This window comes from Haliotis rufescens, unplaced genomic scaffold (assembly GCF_023055435.1).
Source record: "Haliotis rufescens isolate VD_foot unplaced genomic scaffold, xgHalRufe1.0.p SCAF_18, whole genome shotgun sequence".
Taxonomy (NCBI): Eukaryota; Metazoa; Mollusca; class Gastropoda; order Lepetellida; family Haliotidae; genus Haliotis; species Haliotis rufescens.
The window spans coordinates 9,410,167-9,437,216 of record NW_025963868.1 but is presented as its reverse complement, the minus strand read 5'-3'; the positions used below and the strand labels follow the sequence as shown (position 1 = coordinate 9,437,216).

Below are 27,050 nucleotides of genomic sequence, written 5' to 3'. Positions count from 1 at the left end.
TTTCGGTGAAACCCACGAGCCGATAATGAGCCCATGGCCAACCAGCCTGAATGTGCCAGAATCAACCAAACCTTTGTTGCATATTTTATTTTAATCTGTACATAGCCAGATTGTTTCGGTGACTGAACAGATTGCTATATCAAAGTAGGAGAGCTTGAGTGTATTGTTTTCTCATGGTGGCTGGAGTTTATAGTATTATTTTATCTGTTTTGCTAAAACACAGAAAACGTTTTTTTCTTTCGTTTTATATCTTTAAAGTGAGCGGAAATCTGTTTAAAAGCCTTTCTAGTGAAAGTGATTTATTTCTTTTGCAATTGAGTGAGTGAGTGAGTTGAGTTTAACGCTTCTTTGAAAATATAAATACTTCTGTAATATATTGGCGTGTCAGCGAAATGCAGTCACGTGTTGTCTGGTGTGTCTGATAACGGTTCCACGGTCATGTAATAATACTTGGTGCTACGTGAAAAAAAACTGTCTACGACCAAAGATGATTTCCGTCAGTCGTAGCATGTTTTCGCTGTTCACTTGCTCTAAGATTGTGATTGTGATGGTATGCAAATGAAAACCCAACGCTTTTAACCCAGCAAGTCATGTTACACGTGCATGTCATGTTAGTGTGTTTTGGTGCCAGGCTCTCACCTGGTTATATTTCTGCAATTTTTCGATCTTTTCACCACATTTCTGCACTACCTCATTCTTTCCACACATATAAATCTCAATCGATGCAGAAATGACAACTCATTTTCGGTGTTTACTTTGTATGGATGTCGGCAACACTTATATATTTACGATTTTACTACTTTTGCGTTTCTCGTTTTGCAGAGTATATGCTGCAGAGTATGAATTGCCAATGCAAGAGGAAAACCAGTCTCGATTATCCACCGAAATAAATTCCATTTGGCGTAAAGGGCAAAATAGCTGTGAACATTATATGAATTGACCACTGAAAATCAGTGCTTACTGCTTTGTTCAAGTCCCATTTACTTTCAAAGATAGGTGATTAGTTTGTGTCAACAACAACAGTTGAGGTGAAATGGGGTTTAACGTCACGTCCAAGATGATTGCACTTACATGTATATAACGACGTGCATGTGCGTGCGTGCGTGCGTGCGTGCGTGCGTCCTTGAGTGTGTGCGTGCGTGTGTGTGTGTGGCTGCTTCTACTAGTCCGGACCGATGATGCCAATTGTATAGTGCTAGCCCACTGAGACACCATGCCACAGTTTAACATGAATACCCTACTCAGCTCCTTAATACCGAGCGTCAGGCAGGGTAACGACAAGTGCCATCTTTTAACATCTTTTGGTATGACGCGGCCGGGGATCGAGCCCCGGACCTTCTGCTCGGACGCCCTACCACTAGTCCACTGAGGCGGTCGTCAACAACAAGAAAGTAGGATTTATGGGCAGAGGAACACCACCAAAGTAAAATCCAAAGTTGAAACAACCCCGGTTGCTTGCAGACCGTTAGAACTAATTTGCTGAAATTTTCATTTGCAAAATATTTGTATTGTGGCTCTCGGATATATTGCCCTACAAACAAAATACTTTACGCCATATCCCTGGAGTAAATGTGCCTCTTACCCAGATTGACAGAAAACCAACCAAGCAACCATTTCTATAATTAATTCACTTGGAGGTGTTTTTATTCACCAGTTTTAAATCTATCTCTTTCCAGTGTTTTTATGCATCCAGCCTTTCATGAAATCAATATCTAGAAGTAGTTTAGATGCTTTCGGTGATAAGTTTTCTAAAGCCATTAGCAGAAAGTAGAATTTAGTCAAGTGTATATGATCTAAATGACAAGCCCCTTAAGCAAAGGCGGGTGGTGGGGTGGCCTAGTGGTTAAAGCGTTCGCTCGTCACGCCGAAGACCCGGTTTCGATTCCCGACATGGGTACAATATGTGAAGCCCATTTCTGGTGACCCCCGCCGTGATATTTGTGGAACATTGCTAAAAGCGGCGTAAAACCATACTCACTCACTCACTCACTCTTTCATGTTACGTTTATGGATTCTGTCACATTAATCCAAACATTTGCAGGGTTAAAGGGGAAGTGTACACGCAAAAATCACTTTCTTTCTTTTTCTAAACAAAACGCAATTTTAGAATTAGTTAGTATCTGTGTTTGAAAATATAAACTAATTTTTTTCACAGTTTAGTAGGAAGCTCCCAATAGTGTGAAAATGATATGCCGTTATGAGGCCTTCGTTTTTCGAGCTAAACAGGCCTGAGTTATCCCCCTTAGATTATGACGTAATTGGTGCCAATGTTACTGGGTCCCTGTCTATTCTCAACGCAAAAGATATCAAGTACCAGTTTGCGGTAAAACAACATGGCCTACGACACACTCCGGCGCAGTGGTGACTCAGCATAACACTATGCTGGCTGGCATCTGAGACGCTAGAATCACACACATGTACCTACACCACGTGAAGCGGCTCTAACAAAGCATGATGACGTCATAATGTTTATCAATTGGCACCAATGACGTCATATTGCAAGGGGCATAAGCCATGGTGTTTTTGTTATGGAAATAGAACACTTGGTAAATGTGAAAAATAGAAATCGTTTTAATGCAAAAAATATGTTAATTAATTGTGATATTTTTATATTTTTGTCTATGACACTACTAGGTTAACACTTTTTTAATGTGGAAAAAGTACAAGAAAAATAGGTTCATTTCCGTGTGAACTTGCCCTTTAAGTAAAGGCTAGCTGTCTGTCATCGTGACACTTTCCATTGCAACATTTCCAAAGTTTCCAAATATTGCTAAAAGCGGCTTAAAACCATACTCACTCACTTTAGCAAAGTAGTAAATGAGAAAGTGAGTGAACGCCGCTTTGAACAATATTCCAGTTATATCACGGCGTCCGTAGTAAAGTAATATATGAATGTGAGTGAGTGAGTCAATATACATTATGCCAATGTAAATATGAAATGTGAAATATGCAATGAATTTACTGACACTGTCCAACACAGTGTCAGTGGATGATCCGCTTTGGCACAAGCACAAACATGGATAGGATGGTGTAGCTCGGTCATTTTATTACCGTCTTTGCCATGCTTGTGGTCTTGACACTGAGGTTCATCCATGGCACGACCCATAATATGTAGGGGGTGTCATGGAAAATGACAAATGCATAATTCTTTGGGATAGTCCCGTATACAGCCTCAGGCCTATCTAGGCCTTACAGACCCAATCTTGTCCTTTTTTATAAATCCAATGAAATCATTTTTACTATTAAAATAAATATTTTGTACCTTTTTACACTTATGTGATTGACAAGATTCAGGGGAAAAATGACAAATATGCAGACCTCGCTTTCGAAGCGTCAAGTTTTCCAACTCCCAATTGTTCTCGGTGTCTTGGGTTTGGTCTCTGATATTAGGAGAGTGCCAAGGTTTGCTGCAAGGAGTACAGCCCCTCTGATAATCTGGGTAATGCAGAAGGCTGCAGTGTTTGAGAGTCTTCACATTTTCAGAAACGTTCTGGGTGGGTTCGACTAGGCAGCGCTTCGCTGTCTGGGCTGCTTGTAGAGGGGGCAAGGGCCCTGAGCTGATGATGAGCCTAACCAGCCTGACTGTGCCAGGATCACCCAAACCCTCTTTGCTGCATTTTTTTATTTTCATCTGTAAATTAGAATAATAATAATAATAATAATTATAATAATTATAATAAATACCTTTCCTGTACATGTAGTTCTAACTATATGTCTCTTTTACGTACCAAATCACATCCATTTACATGTATTAGATGTCAGTAATCCAAGTGAAAGATCAATAGTCTGTTTCTGTTAATTGACGTTTTATAAATTTATTCCTAAACATTACTACATATGATTGTAGTGATAGCAAATATATTTACATTACTAGTATATTTCTTTAAATATTTTACTAGAAAACAACAGAAAACGGTATCCAGGTACATTTGTATATGATCCTTCATTCATTTCTATCAGTATGTATAACAGTGGAGAAATGTCCCGAGAGGTTCAGTATTGTTGCTGAAGGGATTTCGAATGATTTAGTTAAATGCTAAATCTTCATATTTCCCACGATATGACCATAGAGAGATTGTTTCGGTGACTAAACATATTGATATCTTCTTTTATTTTATATGTTCTGAAACTAGCGGAAACATATTTAAAAGCTTTTCTAGTGAAAGTGATTTTTTTCTTTGCAATTGAGAAGTCATATTTAAGTGAGTGAGTGAGTGGATTTGTGTGCGTTGATGGGTGTTTGAGTAAGTGAGTGAGTTGAGTTTTAAGCTGCTTTGAAAACTGAATTAGTTCTGTTACATTGTCAGCTTAATGCTGGTGGAAAATCCGATCTGATGCAGATACAAGGCGTTTACCTGTCTCGCGAAACATTCTCAAGACAAATCATGGGTTCGAACCCACTTATCATCGGTTCTGGTGTGACTGAGAGACCTAGTCTGTAAGGAGAATTGTGGCGCCTTACGGGCCGACTTGTTTATATATTTGGAAGTTTGGGTTTGGGGAATATTCCTCGGAGTTTACTGAATAATTAAATCGTCCACCGGACATGCTGGAAAAATAATGAGTTATTGGTCCTTAAGCAATGCCCTCAAATTATTGCCTCACCTTCATAATTTGAAGCTCTGACTCTAAAAAACCCTTCATCATTGAACAACTGAGTACTTAAATACACTATTGACAAAAGGAAAGATGCTCAAAGTATATAGCCTTTATTTCAGAAAATATTAGAGCGATCCGTTGACGTGGAAGGTTATGTCACCTTCGTCTCCGCGGTATGGTGAAGAGTTGTTCCCATTTGCATCTTGTCAAAGACACTGTTAGAGTTACTCCCCTTTCCTCCTGATCAACGACATGCCATCGAAGACGTTTAACATAATCTGAAACAACATACATGTGAGACCATACCATGCCAGGAAACAGAGGGAGACATCGAAGACGTTTAACATAATCTGAAACAACATACATGTGAGACCATACGATGCCAGGAAACAGAGGAGGTTTGAAAGGATCATACGATGCAAGGAAACAGAGGAGGTTTGAAAGGATCATACGATGCAAGGAAAGAGAGGATGTTTGAAAGTATCATACGATGCAAGGAAACAGAGGAGGTTTGAAAGTATCATACGATGTAAGGAAACAGAGGAGGTTTGAAAGTATCATACGATGCTGGGAAACAGAGGAGGTTTGAAAGTATCATACGATGCAAGGAAAGAGAGGATGTTTGAAAGTATCATACGATGCAAGGAAACAGAGGAGGTTTGAAAGTATCATACGATGCTGGGAAACAGAGGAGGTTTGAAAGGATCATACGATGCAAGGAAACAGAGGATGTTTGAAAGTACCATACGATGCAAGGAAACAGAGGAGGTTTGAAAGTATCATACGATGCCTTGGAAACAGAGGATGTTTGAAAGTATCATACGATGCTGGGAAACAGAGGAGCTTTGAAAGGATCATACGATGCTGGGAAACAGAGGAGGTTTGAAAGTACCATACGATGCAAGGAAACAGAGGAGGTTTGAACGTATCATACGATGCTGGGAAACAGAGGAGGTTTGAAAGTACCATACGATGCCAGGAAACAGAGGAGGTTTGAAAGTATCATACGATGCAAGGAAACAGAGGAGGTTTGAACGGATCATACGATGCTGGGAAACAGAGGAGGTTTGAAAGTACCATACGATGCCAGGAAACAGAGGAGGTTTGAAAGTATCATACGATGCTGGGAAACAGAGGAGGTTTGAAAGTATCATACGATTCAAGGAAACAGAGGAGGTTTGAAAGTATCATACGATGCTGGGAAACAGAGGAGGTTTGAAAGTACCATACGATGCCAGGAAACAGAGGAGGTTTGAAAGTATCATACGATGCAAGGAAACAGAGGAGGTTTGAAAGTATCATACGATGCCTTGGAAACAGAGGATGTTTGAAAGTATCATACGATGTAAGGAAACAGAGGATGTTTGAAAGTATCATACGATGCTGGGAAACAGAGGAGGTTTGAAAGTACCATACGATGCAAGGAAACAGAGGAGGTTTGAACGTATCATACGATGCTGGGAAACAGAGGAGGTTTGAAAGTACCATACGATGCCAGGAAACAGAGGAGGTTTGAAAGTATCATACGATGCTGGGAAACAGAGGAGGTTTGAACGGATCATACGATGCTGGGAAACAGAGGAGGTTTGAAAGTACCATACGATGCCAGGAAACAGAGGAGGTTTGAAAGTATCATACGATGCTGGGAAACAGAGGAGGTTTGAAAGTATCATACGATTCAAGGAAACAGAGGAGGTTTGAACGTATCATACGATGCTGGGAAACAGAGGAGGTTTGAAAGTACCATACGATGCCAGGAAACAGAGGAGGTTTGAAAGTATCATACGATGCCAGGAAACAGAGGAGGTTTGAAAGTAGCATACGATGCAAGGAAACAGAAGAGGGTTGAAAGTATCATACGATGTAAGGAAACAGAGGATGTTTGAAAGTATCATACGATGCTGGGAAACAGAGGAGGTTTGAAAGTATCATACGATGCCAGGAAACAGAGGAGGTTTGAAAGTATCATACGATGCTGTGAAACAGAGGAGGTTTGAAAGTATCATACGATGCCAGGAAATAGAGGAGGTTTGAAAGTATCATACGATGCAAGGAAACAGGAGGTTTGAAAGTAGCATACAATGCAAGGAACAGAAGAGGGTTGAAAGTATCATACGATGTAAGGAAACAGAGGATGTTTGAAAGTATCATACGATGGAAGGAAACAGAGGTTGTTTGAAAGTACCATACGATGCAAGGAAACGGATGAGGTTTGAAAGTATCATACGATGCAAGGAAACAGAGGAGATTGAAAGTATTATACGATCATACGATGCTGGGAAACAGAGGAGGCGCTCTCTAGTATGCCTAGAAAACAACCCCACTCACACCCCAACCTCACACACACGAACCTACCTAATCACCCCCCTCTCTCTCTCTCTCTCTCTCTCACTCTCTCTCTCACTCTCTCTCTCCCTCTCTCTCATACTCTCCCTCTCCCTCTCTCTCTCACTCTCTCTCACTCTCACTCTCTCTCTCCGTCCCTCTCTCTCTCACTCTCACTCTCCCTCTCTCACTCACTCTCACTCTCTCTCTCACTCTCCCCCTCTCTCTCCGTCCCTCTCTCTCTCACTCTCTCTCACTCTCCCCCTCTCTCTCTCTCTCTCTCTCTCTCTCTCGTTAATGCACTGTCTTACCTGGTCCACCCTTTCGTCTTGCATGATGATTTTGTTCATCCTATCCACTGCCGAGTTCGACTCGGTGTACGCCAACCCTATTTCAAAGGCGTTGTCCACCACCAGTGTTGCCCCGGGAGCAAGAAGACTTCGATCCATTATTTTCTAAAATGATGAATGAGTAAATAAGTTAGTGAGTGGGGTGGGTTAACGCCGCTTTGAACAGTATTTTAGTAAAGTGAGTGAATATGCTTTTATGGTATTTCACAAACGTAAGCTTGCTTTTCTCACCATCACTGTTGAGCTTTTATCATGAGGTGAGTTGGGTTTTACGCCGCTTTGAACAGTGTTATAGTTATATCATGGCGTGTCAGCATGATTTAGGAGGAAAGCCCGAAGTGATGCAGGTCTCAGACGTTTACCATTTTGGTGAAACCTACAAACACGGGTATGATGATGACAAACCTAGAAACATAATCGAGCCGAACTGGGTTTCGAACAAACGACCCTAGGTTTCTTGCGTGCGAAAGGGACGCAACTCTGCACAGCGAATTGCGACGCCTTTGACTACTGGACGCCAATGATGAATGGTGTCCTGACTGTTCAGCTGACCAATATATTTATTGTTCTGACAGAACAGGCGTAGTCTGTTCCCTTTTTTATTATTATCAGCTGCATCTGTGCTTCTGGTTTTCCATAAGTAACGGCGGTGTGGTAAAAGTGTTAGCTCGTCTCGCCGAAAGTCAGAGTTCGATTCCCCACATGGGTACATTTTCTGGCATTTCTGGAATATTGAATAATAAAAACTTACTGATCTGACTCAAGTTAACCTATTTTTTTCAACTGTTGGAAGAAGAGAACTAATATAGTAACTGATTTTATAGCAGCTACGGTAACCGTATCTATGTGCTCCCTATGTATGAATGATTTGGATGCTGATTCGTCGCTACCCAAAGCTACCGGCTATTCCATGGAATTTTCCTGATATATCCCTATTTCCTAACATACATTTTGATGTAGTCCTAATCTTATTTTAATTTGGAACTGAGCACTTTGAAAAAGGTGCTCTATTGCAACGCGACCGCCTCCGTGGTCTAGTGGTAGAGCGTCCGCCCGGAGAGCGGAAAGTCCGGGGTTCCATCCCCGAACGCGTCATACCAAAAGACGTTAAAAGATGGTACTTGTTGTTACCCTGTCTGGCGCTCGGCATTAAGGGGCTAAAACAAGGACTGGTCGGCTCGGAGTCAGTATACTGTGTCTGAGTGGGGTATTCATGTTAAACTGCGGCATGGTATCTCAGTGAGCTAGCACTATAAATCGGCATCAGTCCGGACTAGTACAAGCAGCCACACACACACACACACACACACACACACACACACACACACACACACACACACACACACACGTGCATGCACGTCGCTATATAAGTGCAATAATCTTGGACGCTACGTTAAACCCCATTTCACCTCACCTATTGCAACGCGTAACTACACAGGGTACAAAGGTCCTCCATCTTAGAACATTCCGAAAAGGGGTCACAGGTAGTTTATATGTAACAACTATTAGTAAAGTTCAACATTAAAATACCCATAGTCTTGACTAGTTTAAAAAAAGTGTTCAAAACAAGTAGTTTTTTTAAACAAAGGTTGACAAATAACCCACCAAACTTTGTCCAAAGATATATATTTTAATTTAATCGCAACCCAATCTACACTGTTTTGGAAATCGAATATACCATTTCCCATTGTAGGGGTGACAGGTTGCAGGAATAGTTTTAGAAAAGGCTGACGAATTTATTTCTCCATCAAACTTTATTAATTAAGATTTTTCATGTGTAAGTCGTTTTAGTTAGTTGGCAATTACATCCAGTAAGTAATACAAATTCAAATAAATGACTCTCCACCCTGCACTTGGCTGTGGCAGAACTTGACTTGAACTTGCCAATGGCTGCCAATGTTGTTTACTCGCTCCTGCCCTGCACAGTTACAAGAAGCTAGATGGCAATCCCGATCTACGCTGTTGTTCAGCGTTAACCTGTAGATTTACTAGGAATCAGCTTGCTGGTACAAGCTTGTGACTGGCAATGGAACTGCAATGAATATGACTGAACAACCGTTTTTTTAGGGTGCAACAGGCCAGGATTTTGACACGAGAGATTCAAGATATCACAACATTCGAGGCTAGAATGGGAAAGAAAATCTAAATGTGACAGTTGTGGCCCTTATTTAGTGGTTCGTGAATGTTGTGCTTAAATGATTTTCAGCAAGTTTGATAAGCTGTTTGTGATCAAGCATCTGTGCTGTGACTTCAGGGATGTCGGGACATTCTTGGCCTTTCGAAGGGAGAAGTGTTTACCGATGTATTTTCAAATCCCCTCCTGCTAACGCCTGACGTTGCTGGTTGACGGAGATGGCAATTACTGATCACAAATAAACATGTTGTCATTTGAATGCAAAAGATATGCCTTCGTTAAATCTTGTAAGCTCATCGAAACAGCCAGGGTTACTGGCGAGATCTAGAACTTCAAAATCGTCACCAAAACAGCCCATATCAAAAGAATTTCCCCTTTTAGACGCTGTGCCGTCTATTAATTTCCCGGCATGTATTAGAGACCTGGCTTGTATTTGAGACACAGCGTCAAATAGAGGAAATATCGATACGGTATACAGTTCTTATCGGTGATCGTCGGCCATCTTTTTAGATATCGATATGTAGGCTATCGATGTATTCATACGCATTTCATATTTTTCATTTTCGTATTTTTGTGTGAAAAGGCGTAATATATTGACAGAGGTTTCTGTTGCGAAAAGGAAACAACTTTTTAACCAATCGCAATCAAGCATTCTTCAATGTCATATTAGAATTGCCTTCAATACAATATGTTTCAGATCGTGCAACAATATATTTACCTATCGATTTGGAAAGTGGCCCGGTAAATACTTTTTTTAATCCTCCCGATGATTCTAACCCTTTTAGTACACAAAACGTTGCATGGTCGAAAATAAAAGTACACATGTTTGAAGGAAGCGAATCGTGTTGCAGTTATCGGGGGATTACGAGTCATTTACACAAAGGCCTTCGGGAATCTATTTGGAACATAGTATGAAACAGCAATGAAGTCAATATTATAATTGTTTACATACCCGTGAAGATCCGGTATAGAATAGGTCTTCAACAACCCATGCTTTCCGTAAGAGGTGACTATGCTTGTCGAAAAAGGCGACTAACGACACCAGGTGGTAAGGCTTGCCTACTTAGTGGATGCAAGTCATCGTATCCCAATTCCGTAGATCGATGCTCATGATATCAATCACTGGATTGTCTGGTCCAGACTCGATTATTTACAGACCACCGTCATACGGCTGGAATATTGCTGAGTGCGGCGTTAAACAACAAGCAAGCGATCACTATAGTCGCCTTTTACGGCAAGCATGGGTGCTGAAGACCTATATTATCCCGGATCTTCAGGGGTTACTACCTTGTAGTAATCGGGATAAGTCGCCTTGTCGGCATCGAGATAGATGATATCGAAATGCTGGCACTCCTCGGCAAGGTTGTCCAGTGAGTCCAGGGCAAGACCTGCAAGAACACAAGAACAGGCTTATTTATTCACTCAGAAAGTCAAGGGCAACCTTATTTGTTCACTCAGCGAGTCCGTGAAAAGACCTGCAAGAACACAAGAACAGACTCATTTGTTCACTCAGGAATTCAAGGGCATGACCTGCAAGAACACAAGAACAACCTCATTTGTTCACTCAGCGAGTCAATGGCAAGACCTGCAAGAACACAAGAACAGACTCATTTGTTCACTCAGGAATTCAAGGGCATGACCTGCAAGAACACAAGAACAGCCTCATTTGTTCACTCAGCGAGTCAATGGCAAGACCTGCAAGAACACAAGAACAGCTTCATTTGTTCACCCAGCGAGTCAAGGGCAAGACCTGCAAGAACAGGCTTATTTGTTCACTCAGGGATTCAAGGGCAAGACCTGCAAGAACACAAGAACAGCTTCATTTGTTCACTCAGCGAGTTTAAGGACAAGACCTGCAAGAACACAAGAACAGCCTCATCTGTTCACCCAGCGAGTCAAGGGCAAGACCTGCAGGAACACGAAAACTGCCTCTGAGAAAGACCTGCAAGAACACAAGAACAGGCTTATTTGTTCACTCGGGAAGTTAAGGGCAACCTTAAATGTTCGCACAGCGAGTCCAGGGCAAAACCTGCAAGAACATCCTCATTTGTTCATTCCGTGAGTCAAGGGTAAGACATGCAAGAACACAAGAACAGCCTCATTTGTTCCCAGAGCGAGTCAAGGGGAAGACCTGCAAGAACACAAGAACAGCTTCATTTGTTCACTCAGCGAGTCAAGAACAAGACCTGCAAGGACACAAGAACAGGCTTATTTGTTCACTCAGGAAGTTAAGGGCAACCTTATTTGTTCGCACAGCGAGTCCAGGGTAAGACCTGCAAGAACCCAAGAACAAGCTTATTTGTTCCCAGAGCGAGTCAAGAGGACCTGCAAGAACACAAGAACAATCTTATTTGTTCACTCAGCGAGTTTAAGGACAAGACATGCAAGAACACAAGAACAGCCTCATTTATTCCCTTTACCCATATTTGCCGTAAAAGGCGACTATGCTTGTCGTAAGAGGCGACTGTAGCGACTGTGGCGATCGGGCGGTCAGACTCGTTGACTTGGTTGATGCATGTGATCGTATCCCAATTGTGTGTATTGATGCTCATGATGTCAATCGCTGGATTGTCTGGTCCAGACTCCATTATTCACAGGCCGCCATCATATTGTTGGAATATTGCTTAGTGCGGCGTAAAACAACAAACAAACAACACTGACCAATTACGCACCTTCACATTGTCTATATATAAGCCCTGGTAAGCTCACAGCCAAGTAAAGGCTGATGTTAGGCGTTAAACAACAAACAAACAAACAAAACAAACAGAAGTGAGTGAGTGAGTTGGGTTTAACGCCGCCTGCAACGGTATTCCAGTTATATCACGGCGTATCAGCTTAAAGTTGGAGGAGAGTCAGAAGTGATGCAGGTCTCAGACGTTCAGTACTTTGGTAAAACCCACGAGCACGGGTATGGTGCTGACAAACATGGAAACATCATCGGGGAACTGGGATCATAGGTTCCTGGCGTGCCCAGGGGACGCAACTCTACACAGCGAATTGCAGCGCCTTAGACGACTTAAACAAATTCCGTATGTGTAAAGTTGAGTCTCTCTCTGGTACAAGCCTGTGGTTCTTTGAGTGAATACTGCCGGAACTGACTTAAGAAGTCCTGATTCCACAGTATAAGCAATTGTCCCAGCGCTCTGTATTTTACTGGTGTCATCCAGTTTGACAGCAATGGGATTGCCTAGTGGTTAAAGCGTCCCCCGCCGTGGTATTGCTGGAATATTGTTAAAGCGGGGTAAAACCCAACTTCACTAGTTATCGGGACGGTGTAGTCGCCTAGCGGGTTACGCTTTGCTCGTCACGATGAAAGTACGGGTTTGATTCCAACATTGGTACAATGTGTGAAACCCCTTCTGGGTGTACGTATACGTACCAAGCCGTGACTTTGCTGGAATCTGCATGAAAGCGGCATTAAACCATACTGACTCAAGCTGGTTACTAGGTAAATATTTTTTTTAGTCGCACCTTGTCTTATCTCTATTTTCTTTCCGTATGGTGAACCATCGAATGTCTCCCTCGCCATCTCTACCAAATAAGGCTCTATCTCACAGGTCACCACCACGCCATCTTCAGGAAGAGTCTCCGCCATTGCCATGGCAACATATCCTGTAAACATCCCGATCTCCAGGACTCTCTTAGCTTTCTGCATCCTTATCAAGAACTGAAGAAACTGTGCTGCAAATAAAGATGTTCTTTCTTCCAGACAAAGAATAATATGGAACTGACAAGATTAGAAACATTTACGCCATAACAGCTAGAATTTTTTTGTGTTCAGATGGTATATTATTATATTTCTATGAGGCCAAGTACAAATTAGCTCAGATGTATCTTATTGCAGATGTTTTAGTTTCAGAAAATCAACAATTGCCTAAAAGGATAGAGGTGAACTATATACCGTATGCCTAGAAAACCACCTCACCCCCACAACTCTCTCCCATCCCCTACCCACAAACAATCCCCTCCCCTTCACCCACACACACACACATGTGGACGCAGACACACAGATTCGCACGAACACACGCACGCACACCCACCAACCCCACATAGACTAATCCCGATCCCACACCACACCACCACATACCCTCACCCCAAGTGCTTCACATATACATTTGATAATCACCAAACCCATCCCACTTCACTACATACCCTCACTCCAAAAAAAACCGTGATGATTCCGGGGTAGAATAGGTCCTCAGCAACCCATGCTTGCCGTAAAAGGCGACTATGCTTGTCGCAAGAGGCGACTAACGGGATCGGGTGGTCAGGCTCGCTGACTTGGTTGATGCATGTCATCGATCCAAATTGCGTGGATCGATGCTCATGATATTAATCACTGGATTGACTGGCCCAGACTCGATTATTTACAGACCGCCGTCATATAGCTGGAATATTGCTGAGTGCGGCGTTAAACAACCAACCAACCAACCCAAGCGCTTGTCATAAACATCCGATAATCACCAACCCCATCCCACACCACCACTTGCCCTCACCCCCAACAGCTTGACACATACATCCGATAATCACCATCCCCATCCCACACCGACACTTACCCTCCCCCCAAACTGCATGCCACATACATCCGATAATCACCAACCCCACCCCACACCACCACTAACCCTCCCCCCAAACTGCTTGCCACATACATCCGATAATCACCAACCCCATCCCACACCACCACTTGCCCTCACCCCCAACTGCTTGACATGTACATCCGATAATCACCAACCCCATCCCACACCACCACTTGCCCTCACCCCCAACTGCTTGACACATACATCCGATAATCATCAACCCCATCCCACACCACCACTTGCCCTCACCCCAAACTGCTTGACATGTACATCCGATAATCATCAACCCCACCCCAACCGACCACATAGCCTCACCCTAACAGCTTGACACATACATCCGATAATCACCAACCCCACCCCACATCACCAGATACCCTCCCCCCAACTGCTTGACACATACATCCGATAATCACCAACCCCACCCCACATCACCAGATACCCTCCCCCCAACTGCTTGACACATACATCCGATAATCACCAACCCCACCCCACATCACCAGATACCCTCCCCCCAACTGCTTGACACATACATCCGATAATCACCAACCCCATCCCTTACCACCACTTGCCCTCACCCCCCAACTGCATGCCATATACATCCGATAATCACCAACCCCACCCCACATCACCAGATACCCTCCCCCCAACTGCTTGACACATACATCCGATAATCACCAACCCCACACCACATCACCAGATACCCTCCCCCCAACTGCTTGACACATACATCCGATAATCACCAACCCCACCCCACATCACCAGATACCCTCCCCCCAACTGCTTGACACATACATCCGATAATCACCAACCCCACCCCACCACATACCCTTACCCCAACTGTTTGACACAAACACACGATAATCACCAACCCCACCCCACACCACCACATACCCTCATCCCCCACCCCCCACACACCCTCCAACTGCTTGACACATACATCCGATAACTACCAACACCACCCCACACCACCACTTGCCCTCACCCCCCAACTGCTTGACACATACATCCGATAACTACCAACCCCACCCCACCACATACCCTTACCCCAACTGTTTGACACAAACACACGATAATCACCAACCCCATCCCACACCACCACATACCCTCACCCTCCAAGTGCTTGACACATACATCCGATAATCACCAACCTCACCCGATGAAAACAGGTTTTACCTTCTCCGTATCCACTCATCCATACGGGAGAGAACTCCGTCTTGACTTTCCCTTCATCAAACAGTTTCTTCCATGGCATTTTGTACGTCTTTTCGCAGATCATCCGGGTATTCGGGGGTTCCGGCATTGTTAATTTCTGACAGTAATTCTCCCTCGCTTCAATCAGGCCCAGGACTCTGTGAATACTCTCAGCAACGTCGGAGGGTGTGTCAGGCCGCTGCGACCGTGTGAGGAGTCCACATAAGTGCTCCACAGCAGGGTCACGAGCCATCACCTTGCTAAGGAGTTTAATTCCCTTTCTTGTCGCCATCTTTCAATAGCAAAGATAACCAAAATTTCAGACATGTGTACAAGTTAGGGGCATGGGGAGAGGTCATATTTCCTTGTGCGAAGTTGCCTCCTTTTGGCATGCAAGAAACAAGCTCCTTCCCAGCGCGTGACACCTTCGCTACACTCTCGGTAACATCGCTGCAAACAGTGTGGGCGCAGCCATTACAAGAATTTTGAAATTTGCCCTCTAACCCCAAATGTAGTAACGTTCATACTTGTGTTTATGTCTTTGGGAATGCCATCACAGTTGATTTTGAAAAGGTTTATGATTGACCATGTTTTCCAGCTGAATTTACTTTTTTGTTTGTATAATCAGATTGGTTCGAGGTTGCAGACTAACGGAAAATCACTTAACTTCCCCGTTACATTCTTACTATACCAATTACATGATGGTTGGAATGAAATAGAAATTAAAACTGACAAACAAAGAAAATAATTAAGCTGGGTTAAAAGCATTATGCGTCATGGCAGTCATCACTTGTTTGTAAACATAACGGTCCGTTTGTTGCGAGTTCAACTCCAAGCATGGTTGTGGTCATCTATCACAGTGTGGAGTTTTGACTGGTGGCGGCGATAGTATAGAGAGCTCCGCGAACGGTCTATCACTGTGAGGAGCTTGTGCCCGAAATTATGATTGTGGGTTCGAATCCCAGTTCGCCCCGATTATGTTTGCAGGTTTGTCAGCGCCATACCCGAGCCCGACCACTCGATCCACTAAGTCGCTTCTTAGACCTGCATGGGTTGCTAGGGAAGCTAAGGGAACTATAGACCTGCATGGGTTACTAGGGAAGCTAAGGGAACTGTAGACCTGCATGGGTTGCTAGGGAAGCTAAGGGAACTATCCTAACCAGAAATCCTACTTGTCAAAGTAGAATGAATGACTTGTGAGTGAAATATATTCTGGAAATAACGGGAGTACTGCACCTTACCGGGTGCACTTTAAAAAATTTCATTTAGCGGAGGATCGAACTCGCGTTGCCGGTTTCAATCTAAGCTGGCTAAATGAATTACACAACTAATCAGTGCGCGTATACCTCGTGATCAGCACCCGATTGTTTAACTTGCAATTGATGCGCATGCGCGGTAGCCATTTTTCTTCGCGAAACTCAAAATGTGATCGAATATGCACGCGAGATATGAGAAGCGAAAGGCACAGCCGTTCTGTCCTGTTACAATTCCTCCTGTGGAATACAATTTTATCCCTGACAGCCGATAAGTTTTCAAAGAGATGCTAAAGATCCAAAAGACTGATTAAACATGATTAAATTCAGAAATATTTCGGAGAATGAAATATTCAAATTGTCACTCAACTACACCCCTGAAATAATCCTATTTAACAATATACAGGACATAATATATATATATGTACAACAAACGTTGTCAGATTTTTACCCGTCTTTAAAGAAGGAGGGCGAGATTTAGCACTTTAGCATTCAGTCCCCGCAAGGAAAAACTCAGGAAGACGAGGATCATGACACAGGACAAGATGGGATTCTGCAGGAGCAAACGACGTCAACAGGGGCTCGCTTGGATGGACGAAAACGAGTTGTTGGAAAGTCGTAATCTACAGAAGCCTTTTAAGGCCATTTTGTTTTTTTATTTCCTTCTTGAAATTTCAAGATACTAACTTGAAATTTCAGTGTTGAAACAATAAGTAGAAATTTCAGGATCATTATCTTGAAATTTAAACTTATGTATCTTGAAATTTCAAGAAAAAAAGTAAACACAAATGGCCCTAAAAGGCTTTCGTACTATTCAGACTGTGACCTGCATCTTTAAACTGCTGGACCAACGCGTGCCATGACCTGGATCGGTCGCTTAAAAAAAGGACGTATCGTTTCTGTGTGAGGGTTTCTCTCCCTAATTGGGAGACTCGGATACATATGGAGCATTTTATAATTAAAGATACGTATATGATATGTTACATAAAACACAAATGGTGTAACAATATATGCAACATAACTGACGTCTATTGTCATCTCGTGTAAAAAATGCAAAAAAAATGGCGATCACATTGAGATGTTTTTTTTCTGACATTTCCTCGCATATCCAATTTTCGAACAGTTTAAACGATATTGCTGATATATCGAGGGATGAAATGATCAAAATTTAGATTCGTGGTAATACCTACAGGTGAAGTCTTCTATAAAATTCAGCTTTATTCCGACTGGAAAAGTTGTCTCCGGTGAAAGGCGTTCCCCACCAGTGCTTCGTCTGTAAACTTTTGCTACGCTCGAGCTGCGTCAGCTGTTTTCGTACACCTGATAGGTTGGTATTTTTTTGTGCGGGGTTGCCTCAACCAAGTCAGCGAGCCTGACCACCCAATCCCGTTAGTCGCCCATACGACAAGCATATTTGCCTTTTACGGCAAGCATGGGTTGCTGAAGACCTATTCTACCCCGGAGCTTCACAGGTCCACAAAATATGAAGAATTGTCAAATCATAAGATATTTTATTCCATTATCCCAGGGGTAAATTATAACCGTGTACAGTAGACTACGGTTAAAACGAACACGCTTATAACGAACTGGCGGATATAACGAACTTACATTTTGGTCCCGACTATTTGCTGTAGTTATGCTGCATATATGCTTATAACGAACTACGGTTATAACGAACTAAAATTAGTAGTCCCTTTGAGTTCGTTATAACCGTAGTTTACTGTACATATTTCTGATATTCGCACAGTGAGCACATGTCACTCTCAGTTATTCTAGACATTTGATTGGCTGATTCTGGGAGAATTCACCATGTGAGGCGCAGTGTTTTTTTATACGATAAACAACGACCACGAGTTGTTTATTTCTTATATGAGACATTGACATTTTGTACAACCCCTTTAAAGATGCTAATATTATACACAAGCTTTTACAAAATATTTGCTCGTATTTAAATAAGGACGACTCCCTGAATATAATCCGACATTGGAAATATCGGACAAGTCTGTTTTATGAACAGGGGGGTTACGTTCGGTATTTCCCGAACTATAAGTACGTGTATAGGACCAAGTATATACTATACTGTAAACTACGGTTATCACGAACACGCTTATAACGAACTGACGGATATAACGAACTTACTTTTTTGGTCCGGACTCTATGCCGTAGTTATGCTGTTTATATGCTTATAACGAACTACGGTTATAACGAACTAAAATAAGTAGTCCCTTTGAGTTCGGTATAACCGTAGTTTACTGTAACTCTAGTGTGAATCTAGGGAGCCTATAAATATTAAAATTTCTAATCAGTGATAGAAGTGCAACTGTTAAACTATTTTTTTAAATGATAACTTTTCTTTAGAATGTTTTTTCTCCATTTTCTCAGTATCATGGGTCAGAGGATCTGTAAACTAGATAAATAAATAGAGGCATCGTATTTTGCAGTGTCCCCAGCACCCTATGCATGCTGGTGTAACTGTGTTCTTAATATATAGAGGTTATCACGCGAGTGTGTCTGAGGATGGTAAATATCCTGCATTAGGAATAAACATTGTATTTAGCGAGCCTTGGCAGTTTCTTATACATTGGCGAAGCAACATATATACGCAAAATAACAATTGTTTTTAATTGCCTTTCGCGGCAATCCATCGGTCTGTCCGCTAGAGTAACTGCCCTTTGTCAAAGGGAAGCTACTCTAACCCTAGTCTATGAGACGTCACGGGCACGGTCGGACGTTGTTGACAGTCGGTCGGTCCTGCCATAACGTTAAGAAGTGTAGTCAGATGTACACACAGCGACAAAACGAAACAAGGTAACAATTCAAACATATTTCGGCCAAATCCAACAATTTTAATTTGTGGAGAAGGTTTCAAGCCGCAGAGGTCTACAAGCACAGATATGGCTACTGATCCCGCTTGGCTAGGCCTCGTGCCCTCGCAAAATTGTTTCGAAATGTATATCTCCAAAGTTGCCAAAACTTATAAAATGCCTTAGCTACGTCACAGTTAGACACTGATTTTCAGTATATTAGACTGTTCTTTTGATAATGATAGCAGTTATCCCTGTAGTTTATCCAGATTCCCGATGGTTAATTCTGACTCGATTGCCGAATAAGAGGGCGACGCCACGTTTGTTTATAAACAGTGAAAGTAGTCCCTACTTGACCTTTGATATTTGCATCTCAATCCGCATATGACCCCAACGGATATCGTTTTTTTATCCGTTGGCTTTATCCTGCCAGGAAACCAGCCCATGTAAGATAAAGGTATTTATTTGCTAAGGCTTGTACACTGCACCTCTCAATGGAAAGGTTCTCGTCCGTGTCCCTGAGATGAGGTGTTGTATTTATGTTTAAGTGATAGTGCATGTTTAACTTGATAAAGTCAAATATGTTTTATCTATAGGGACATACGTAAGGATCGGATGTATGGATGAACAACTTCTTTATTATCCCCCGCCCAACGAAGTTGGCGGGGAATATAGAAACGGGCTCCGCCCGTCCGTCCGTCCGTCCGTCCGTACTTCCGTCACGTTTCGTTTCCGGAGCATGTACATGTACCCATATGTATTGTTGAGCGCCTGTACCGTACACGTACCCGTATGTAATGTTGAGCGCCTGTACCGTACACGTACCCGTATGTATTGTTGAGCGCCTGTACCGTACACGTACCCGTATATAAGGTTGAGCGCCTGTACCGTACACGTACCCGTATGTAATGTTGAGCACCTGTACCGTACACGTACCCATATGTAATGTTGAGCGCCTGTACCGTACACCAACCCGTATATAAGGTTGAGCGCCTGTACCGTACACGTACCCGTATGTAATGTTGAGCGCCTGTACCGTACACGTACCCGTATATAAGGTTGAGTGCCTGTACCGTACACGTACTCGTATGTAATGTTGAGCACCTGTACCGTACACGTACCCGTATGTAATGTTGAGCGCCTGTACCGTACACGTACTCGTATGTAATGTTGAGCACCTGTACCGTACACGTACCCGTATGTAATGTTGAGCGCCTGTACCGTACCCGTACCCGTATGTAATGTTCAGCACCTGTACCGTACACGTACTCGTATGTAATGTTGAGCGCCTGTACCGTACACGTACTCGTATGTAATGTTGAGCACCTGTACCGTACACGTACCCGTATGTAATTTTGAGCACCTGTACCGTACACGTACCCGTATGTAATGTTGAGCACCTGTACCGTACCCGTACCCGTATGTAATGTTGAGCACCTGTACCGTACACGTACTCGTATGTAATGTTGAGCGCCTGTACCGTACACGTACCTGTATGTAATGTTGAGCGCCAGTACCGTACACGTACTCGTATGTAATGTTGAGCACCTGTACCGTACACGTACCCGTATGTAATTTTGAGCACCTGTACCGTACACGTACCCGTATGTAATCTTGAGCACCTGTACCGTACCCGTACCCGTATGTAATGTTGAGCACCTGTACCGTACACGTACCCGTATGTAATGTTGAGCACCTGTACCGTACAAGTACCCGTATGTAATGTTGAGTAACTGTACCGTACCCGTACCTGTATGTAATGTTGAGCGCCTGTACCGTACACGTACTCGTATGTAATGTTGAGCACCTGTACCGTACACGTACCCGTATATAATGTTGAGCGCCTGTACCGTACCCGTACTCGTATGTAATGTTGAGCGCCTGTACCGTACCCGTACTCGTATGAAATGTTGAGCGCCTGTACCGTACACGTACTCGTATGTAATGTTGAGCGCCTGTACCGTACACGTACCCGTATGTAAAGTTGAGCACCTGTACCGTACAGGTACCCGTATGTAATGTTGAGCGCCTGTACCGTACACGTACTCGTTTGTAATGTTGAGCGCTTGTACCGTACACGTACCCGTATATAAGGTTGAGCGCCTGTACCGTACATGTACCCGTATGTAATGTTGAGCGCCTGTACCGTACACGTACTCGTATGTAATGTTGAGCGGCTGTACCGTACACGTACCCGTATATAAGGTTGACCGCCTGTACCGTACACGTACCCGTATGTAATGTTGAGCACCTGTACCGTACACGTACCCGTATGTAATGTTGAGCGCCTGTACCGTACACGTACCCGTATGTAATGTTGAGCACCTGTACCGTACCCGTACCCATATGTAAGGTTGAGCCCTTGTACCGTACACGTACCCGTATGTAATGTTGAGCACCTGGACCGTACACGTACCCGTATGTAATGTTGAGCACCTGTACCGTACACGTACTCGTATGTATTGTTGAGCGCCTGTACCGTACACGTACCTGTATGTAAGGTTGAGCGCCTGTGCCGTACACGTACCCGTATGTATTGTTGAACACCTGTACCGTACACGTACCCGTATGTAATGTTGAGCGCCTGTACCGTACACGTACCCGTACCCGTATGTATTGTTGAGCACCTGTACCGTACACGTACTCGTATGTATTGTTGAGCACCTGTACCGTACACGTACCCGTATGTAAGGTTGAGCGCCTGTACTGTACACGTACCCGTATGTATTGTTGAGCACCTGTACCGTACACGTACTCGTATGTATTGTTGAGCACCTGTACCGTACACGTACCTGTATATAAGGTTGAGCGCCTGTACCGTACACGTACTCGTATGTATTGTTGAGCGCCTGTACCGTACACGTACTCGTTTGTAATGTTGAGCGCCTGTACCGTACACGTACTCGTATGTATTGTTGAGCACCTGAACCGTACACGTACTCGTATGTATTGTTGAGCGCCTGTACCGTACACGTACTCGTTTGGAATGTTGAGCGCCTGTACCGTACACGTACCCGTATGTATTGTTGAGCGCCTGTACCGTACACGTACTCGTATGTATTGTTGAGCACCTGTACCGTACACGTACTCGTATGTATTGTTGAGCGCCTGTACCGTACACGTACCCGTATGTATTGTTGAGCACCTGTACCGTACACGTACTCGTATGTATTGTTGAGCACCTGTACCGTACACGTACTCGTATGTAAGGTTGAGCGCCTGTACCGTACACGTACCCGTATGTATTGTTGAGCACCTGTACCGTACACATACCCGTATGTAATGTTGAGCACCTGTACCGTACACGTACTCGTATGTATTGTTCAGCACCTGTACCGTACACATACCCGTATGTAATGTTGAGCACCTGTACCGTACACGTACCCGTATGTAAGGTTGAGCACCTGTACCGTACATGTACTCGTATGTATTGTTGAGCACCTGTACCGTACACGTACTCGTATGTAATGTTGAGCGCCTGTACCGTACACGTACCCGTAAGTAAGGGTTGAGCGCCTGTACCGTACACATACCCGTATGTAAGGTTGAGCACCTGTACCGTACATGTACTCGTATGTATTGTTGAGCACCTGTACCGTACACGTACTCGTATGTATTGTTGAGCGCCTGTACCGTACACGTACCCGTAAGTAAGGTTGAGCGCCTGTACTGTACACGTACCCGTATGTCAAGTTTAGCGCCTGTACCGTGCACGTACCCGTTTTTCAGGTTAAGCGCCTATACTGTACACATACCCGTATGTTAGGTTAAGCGCCTATACTGTACACACACCCGTATGTCAGGTTAAGCGCCTATACTGTACACACACCCGTATGTCAGGTTAAGCGCCTATACTGTACACACACCCGTATGTCAGGTTAAGCGCCTATACTGTACACACACCCGTTTTTCAGGTTAAGCGCCTATACTGTACACATACCCGTATGTTAGGTTAAGCGCTTATACTGTACACACACCCGTATGTCAGGTTAAGCGCCTATACTGTACACACTTCCGTATGTCAGGTTAAGCGCCTATACTGTACACACACCCGTATGTCAGGTTAAGCGCCTATACTGTACACACACCCGTATGTCAGGTTAAGCGCCTATACTGTACACGCACCCGTATGTAAGGTTAAGCGCCTATACTGTACACACACCCGTATGTCAGGTTAAGCACCTATACTGTACACACACCCGTATGTCAGGTTAAGCGCCTATACTGCACACGCACCCGTATGTCAGGTTAAGCGCCTATACTGTACACGCACCCATATGTAAGGTTAAGCGCCTATACTGTACACATACCCGAATGTCAGGTTAAGCGCCTATACTGTACACGTATCCGTTGTAAGGTTAAGCGCCTATACTGTACACACACCCGTATGTCAGGTTAAGCGCCTATACTGTACACACACCCGTATGTCAGGTTAAGCGCTCTTACTGTACACACACCCGTATGTCAGGTTAAGCGCCTATACTGTACACACACCCGTATGTAAGGTTAAGCGCCTATACTGTACACACACCCGTATGTCAGGTTAAGCGCCTATACTGTACACGTACCCGTTTTTCAGGTTAAGCGCCTATACTGTACACACACCCGTATGTCAGGTTAAGCGCCTTTACTGTACACGCACCCGTATGTCAGGTTAAGCGCCTATACTGTACACACACCCGTATGTCAGGTTAAGCGCCTATACTGTACACACACCCGTATGTCAGGTTAAGCGCCTATACTGTACACACACCCGTATGTCAGGTTAAGCGCTCTTACTGTACACGTACCCGTATGTCAGGTTAAGCGCCTATACTGTACACACACCCGTTTTTCAGGTTAAGCGCCTATACTGTACACATACCCGTATGTTAGGTTAAGCGCCTATACTGTACACGTACCCGTATGTCAGGTTAAGCGCCTATACTGTACACGTACCCGTATGTCAGGTTAAGCGCCTATACTGTACACACACCCGTATTTCAGGTTAAGCGCCTATACTGTACACATACCCGTATGTTAGGTTAAGCGCCTATACTGTACACACACCCGTATTTCAGGTTAAGCGCCTATACTGTACACACACCCGTATGTCAGGTTAAGCGCCTATACTGTACACACACCCGTATGTCAGGTTAAGCGCCTATACTGTACACACACCCGTATGTCAGGTTAAGCGCCTATACTGTACACGTACCCGTATGTCAGGTTAAGCGCCTATACTGTACACACACCCGTATGTCAGGTTAAGCGCCTATACTGTACACACACCGTATGTAAGGTTAAGCGCCTATACTGTACACACACCCGTATGTCAGGTTAAGCGCCTATACTGTACACACACCCGTATGTCAGGTTAAGCGCCTAAACTGTACACGCACCCGTATGTTAGGTTAAGCGCCTATACTGTACACGTACCCGTTTTTCAGGTTAAGCGCCTATACTGTACACATACCCGTATGTCAGGTTAAGCGCCTATACTGTACACACACCCGTATGTCAGGTTAAGCGCCTATACTGTACACACACCCATATGTCAGGTTAAGCGCCTATACTGTACACGCACCGTATGTAAGGTTAAGCGCCTATACTGTACACACACCCGTATGTCAGGTTAAGCGCCTATACTGTACACACACCCGTATGTCAGGTTAAGCGCCTATACTGTACACGCACCCGTATGTTAGGTTAAGCGCCTATACTGTACACGTACCCGTTTTTCAGGTTAAGCGCCTATACTGTACACATACTCGTATGTCAGGTTAAGCGCCTATACTGTACACACACCCGTATGTCAGGTTAAGCGCCTGTACTGTACACACACCCGTATGTCAGGTTAAGCGCCTATACTGTACACACACCCGTATGTCAGGTTAAGCGCCTATACTGTACACGTACCAGTATGTCAGGTTTAAGCGCCTATACTGTACACACACCCGTATGTCAGGTTAAGCGCCTATACTGTACACACACCCGTATGTCAGGTTAAGCGCCTATACTGTACACACACCCGTATGTCAGGTTAAGCGCCTATACTGTACACACACCCGTATGTCAGGTTAAGCGCCTATACTGTACACACACCCGTATGTCAGGTTAAGCGCCTGTACTGTACACACACCCGTATGTCAGGTTAAGCGCCTATACTGTACACACACCCGTATGTCAGGTTAAGCGCCTATACTGTACACACACCCGTATGTCAGGTTAAGCGCCTATACTGTACACACACCCGTATGTCAGGTTAAGCGCCTATACTGTACACGCACCCGTATGTCAGGTTAAGCGCCTATACTGTACACACACCCGTATGTCAGGTTAAGCACCTATACTGTACACACACCCGTATGTCAGGTTAAGCGCCTATACTGCACACGCACCCGTATGTCAGGTTAAGCGCCTATACTGTACACACACCCGTATGTCAGGTTAAGCGCCTATACTGTACACACACCCGTATGTCAGGTTAAGCGCCTATACTGTACACACACCCGTATGTCAGGTTAAGCGCCTATACTGTACACACACCCGTATGTCAGGTTAAGCGCCTATACTGTACACACACCCGTATGTCAGGTTAAGCGCCTGTACTGTACACACACCCGTATGTCAGGTTAAGCGCCTATACTGTACACACACCCGTATGTCAGGTTAAGCGCCTATACTGTACACACACCCGTATGTCAGGTTAAGCGCCTATACTGTACACACACCCGTATGTCAGGTTAAGCGCCTATACTGTACACACACCCGTATGTCAGGTTAAGCGCCTGTACTGTACACACACCCGTATGTCAGGTTAAGCGCCTATACTGTACACGCACCTGAATATGACTTGCTTTAAGTACATTAGCATTACATATCCTTCATAAAACCAGTTAAAGTGACCAAGGTGTCTGTACAGAGTTGCGTCCCTTAGTCGAGGCAGAATCCAGTGGTCGAAGGTTCGAATCCCTGATTCGTCAGGGTTATTATTGGCTTGTCAACAACCTACCCATCGGTTTCACGACAGATAGGAACTGCATCGCTGTGATCGTAGACTTTGATCTAATCTCATATTCTCTCTGAGGAAGGTCACTTCGGGGTGGTGGTGTAGGCTAGTGGTTAAAGCGTCATGTCGAAGCCCCGGGTTCGATTCCGCACGTGGGTACAGTGTGTGAAGCCCATTTCTGGTATCCCCCCTGACACCGCCCCCGGTGTGTGTGTGTGTGTGTGTGTGTGTGTGTGTGTGTGTGTGTGTGTGTGTGTGTGTGTGTGTGTGTGTGTGTGTGTGTGTGTGTGTGTGTGTGTGAGAGAGAGAGTGTTTGTGTGTGTCTGTCTGTGTGTGTGTGTGTGTCTATCTGTCTGTCTGTGTGTCTCTGTGTGTGTGTCTGTCTGTGTGTGTGTGGGTGTGTGTGTGTCTGTCTGTCTGTGTGTGTGTATGTCTGTCTGCCTGTCTGTCTGTTTGTGTGTGTGAGAGAGAGAGAGAGAGAGAGAGTGTGTGTGTGTGTGTGTGTGTGTGTGTGTGTGTGTGTGTGTGTGTGTGTGTGTGTGTGGCTGCTTGTACTAGTCCGGGCTGATGCCGATTTATAGTGCTAGCATACTGAGATGCCATGCCGCAGTTTAACATTAATACCCCACTCAGACACAGTATACTGACTCCGAGCCGACCAGTCCTTGTTTTAGCCCCTTAATGCCCAGCGCCAGACAGGGTAACAACAAGTACCATCTCTTACGTCTTTTGGCATGACGCGGGTGGGGATCGAACCCCGACGTTCCTCTCACCGGGCAGACGCTCTACCACTAGACCATGGAAGCGGTCTCACTTTAGAACGCTG

The 27,050-nt window shown here is 44.2% G+C and overlaps 1 protein-coding gene across 3 annotated transcripts; it reads right to left on the bottom strand.

Moving 5' to 3' along the window:
- Positions 1 to 4,693: 4,693 nt before the first annotated feature.
- On the bottom strand, positions 4,694 to 17,714 carry LOC124122604 (O-methyltransferase MdmC-like). Of its 3 annotated transcripts, none has more exons than XM_046485678.2 (6): positions 17,620 to 17,714; positions 15,159 to 15,468; positions 12,880 to 13,089; positions 10,696 to 10,796; positions 7,236 to 7,379; positions 4,694 to 4,877 (listed from the first exon to the last, which is right to left on the bottom strand). In XM_046485678.2, exons 2-6 carry the CDS (start codon positions 15,466 to 15,468, stop codon positions 4,824 to 4,826), a joined length of 819 nt encoding a protein of 272 aa, XP_046341634.2. In that variant the 5' UTR covers positions 17,620 to 17,714; the 3' UTR covers positions 4,694 to 4,823. The 3 variants fall into 3 exon arrangements, with proteins under 3 accessions (XP_046341634.2, XP_046341635.2, XP_046341636.2); XM_046485679.2 differs by having other exon boundaries at positions 17,616 to 17,689; XM_046485680.2 differs by lacking the exon at positions 7,236 to 7,379.
- Positions 17,715 to 27,050: the final 9,336 nt, after the last annotated feature.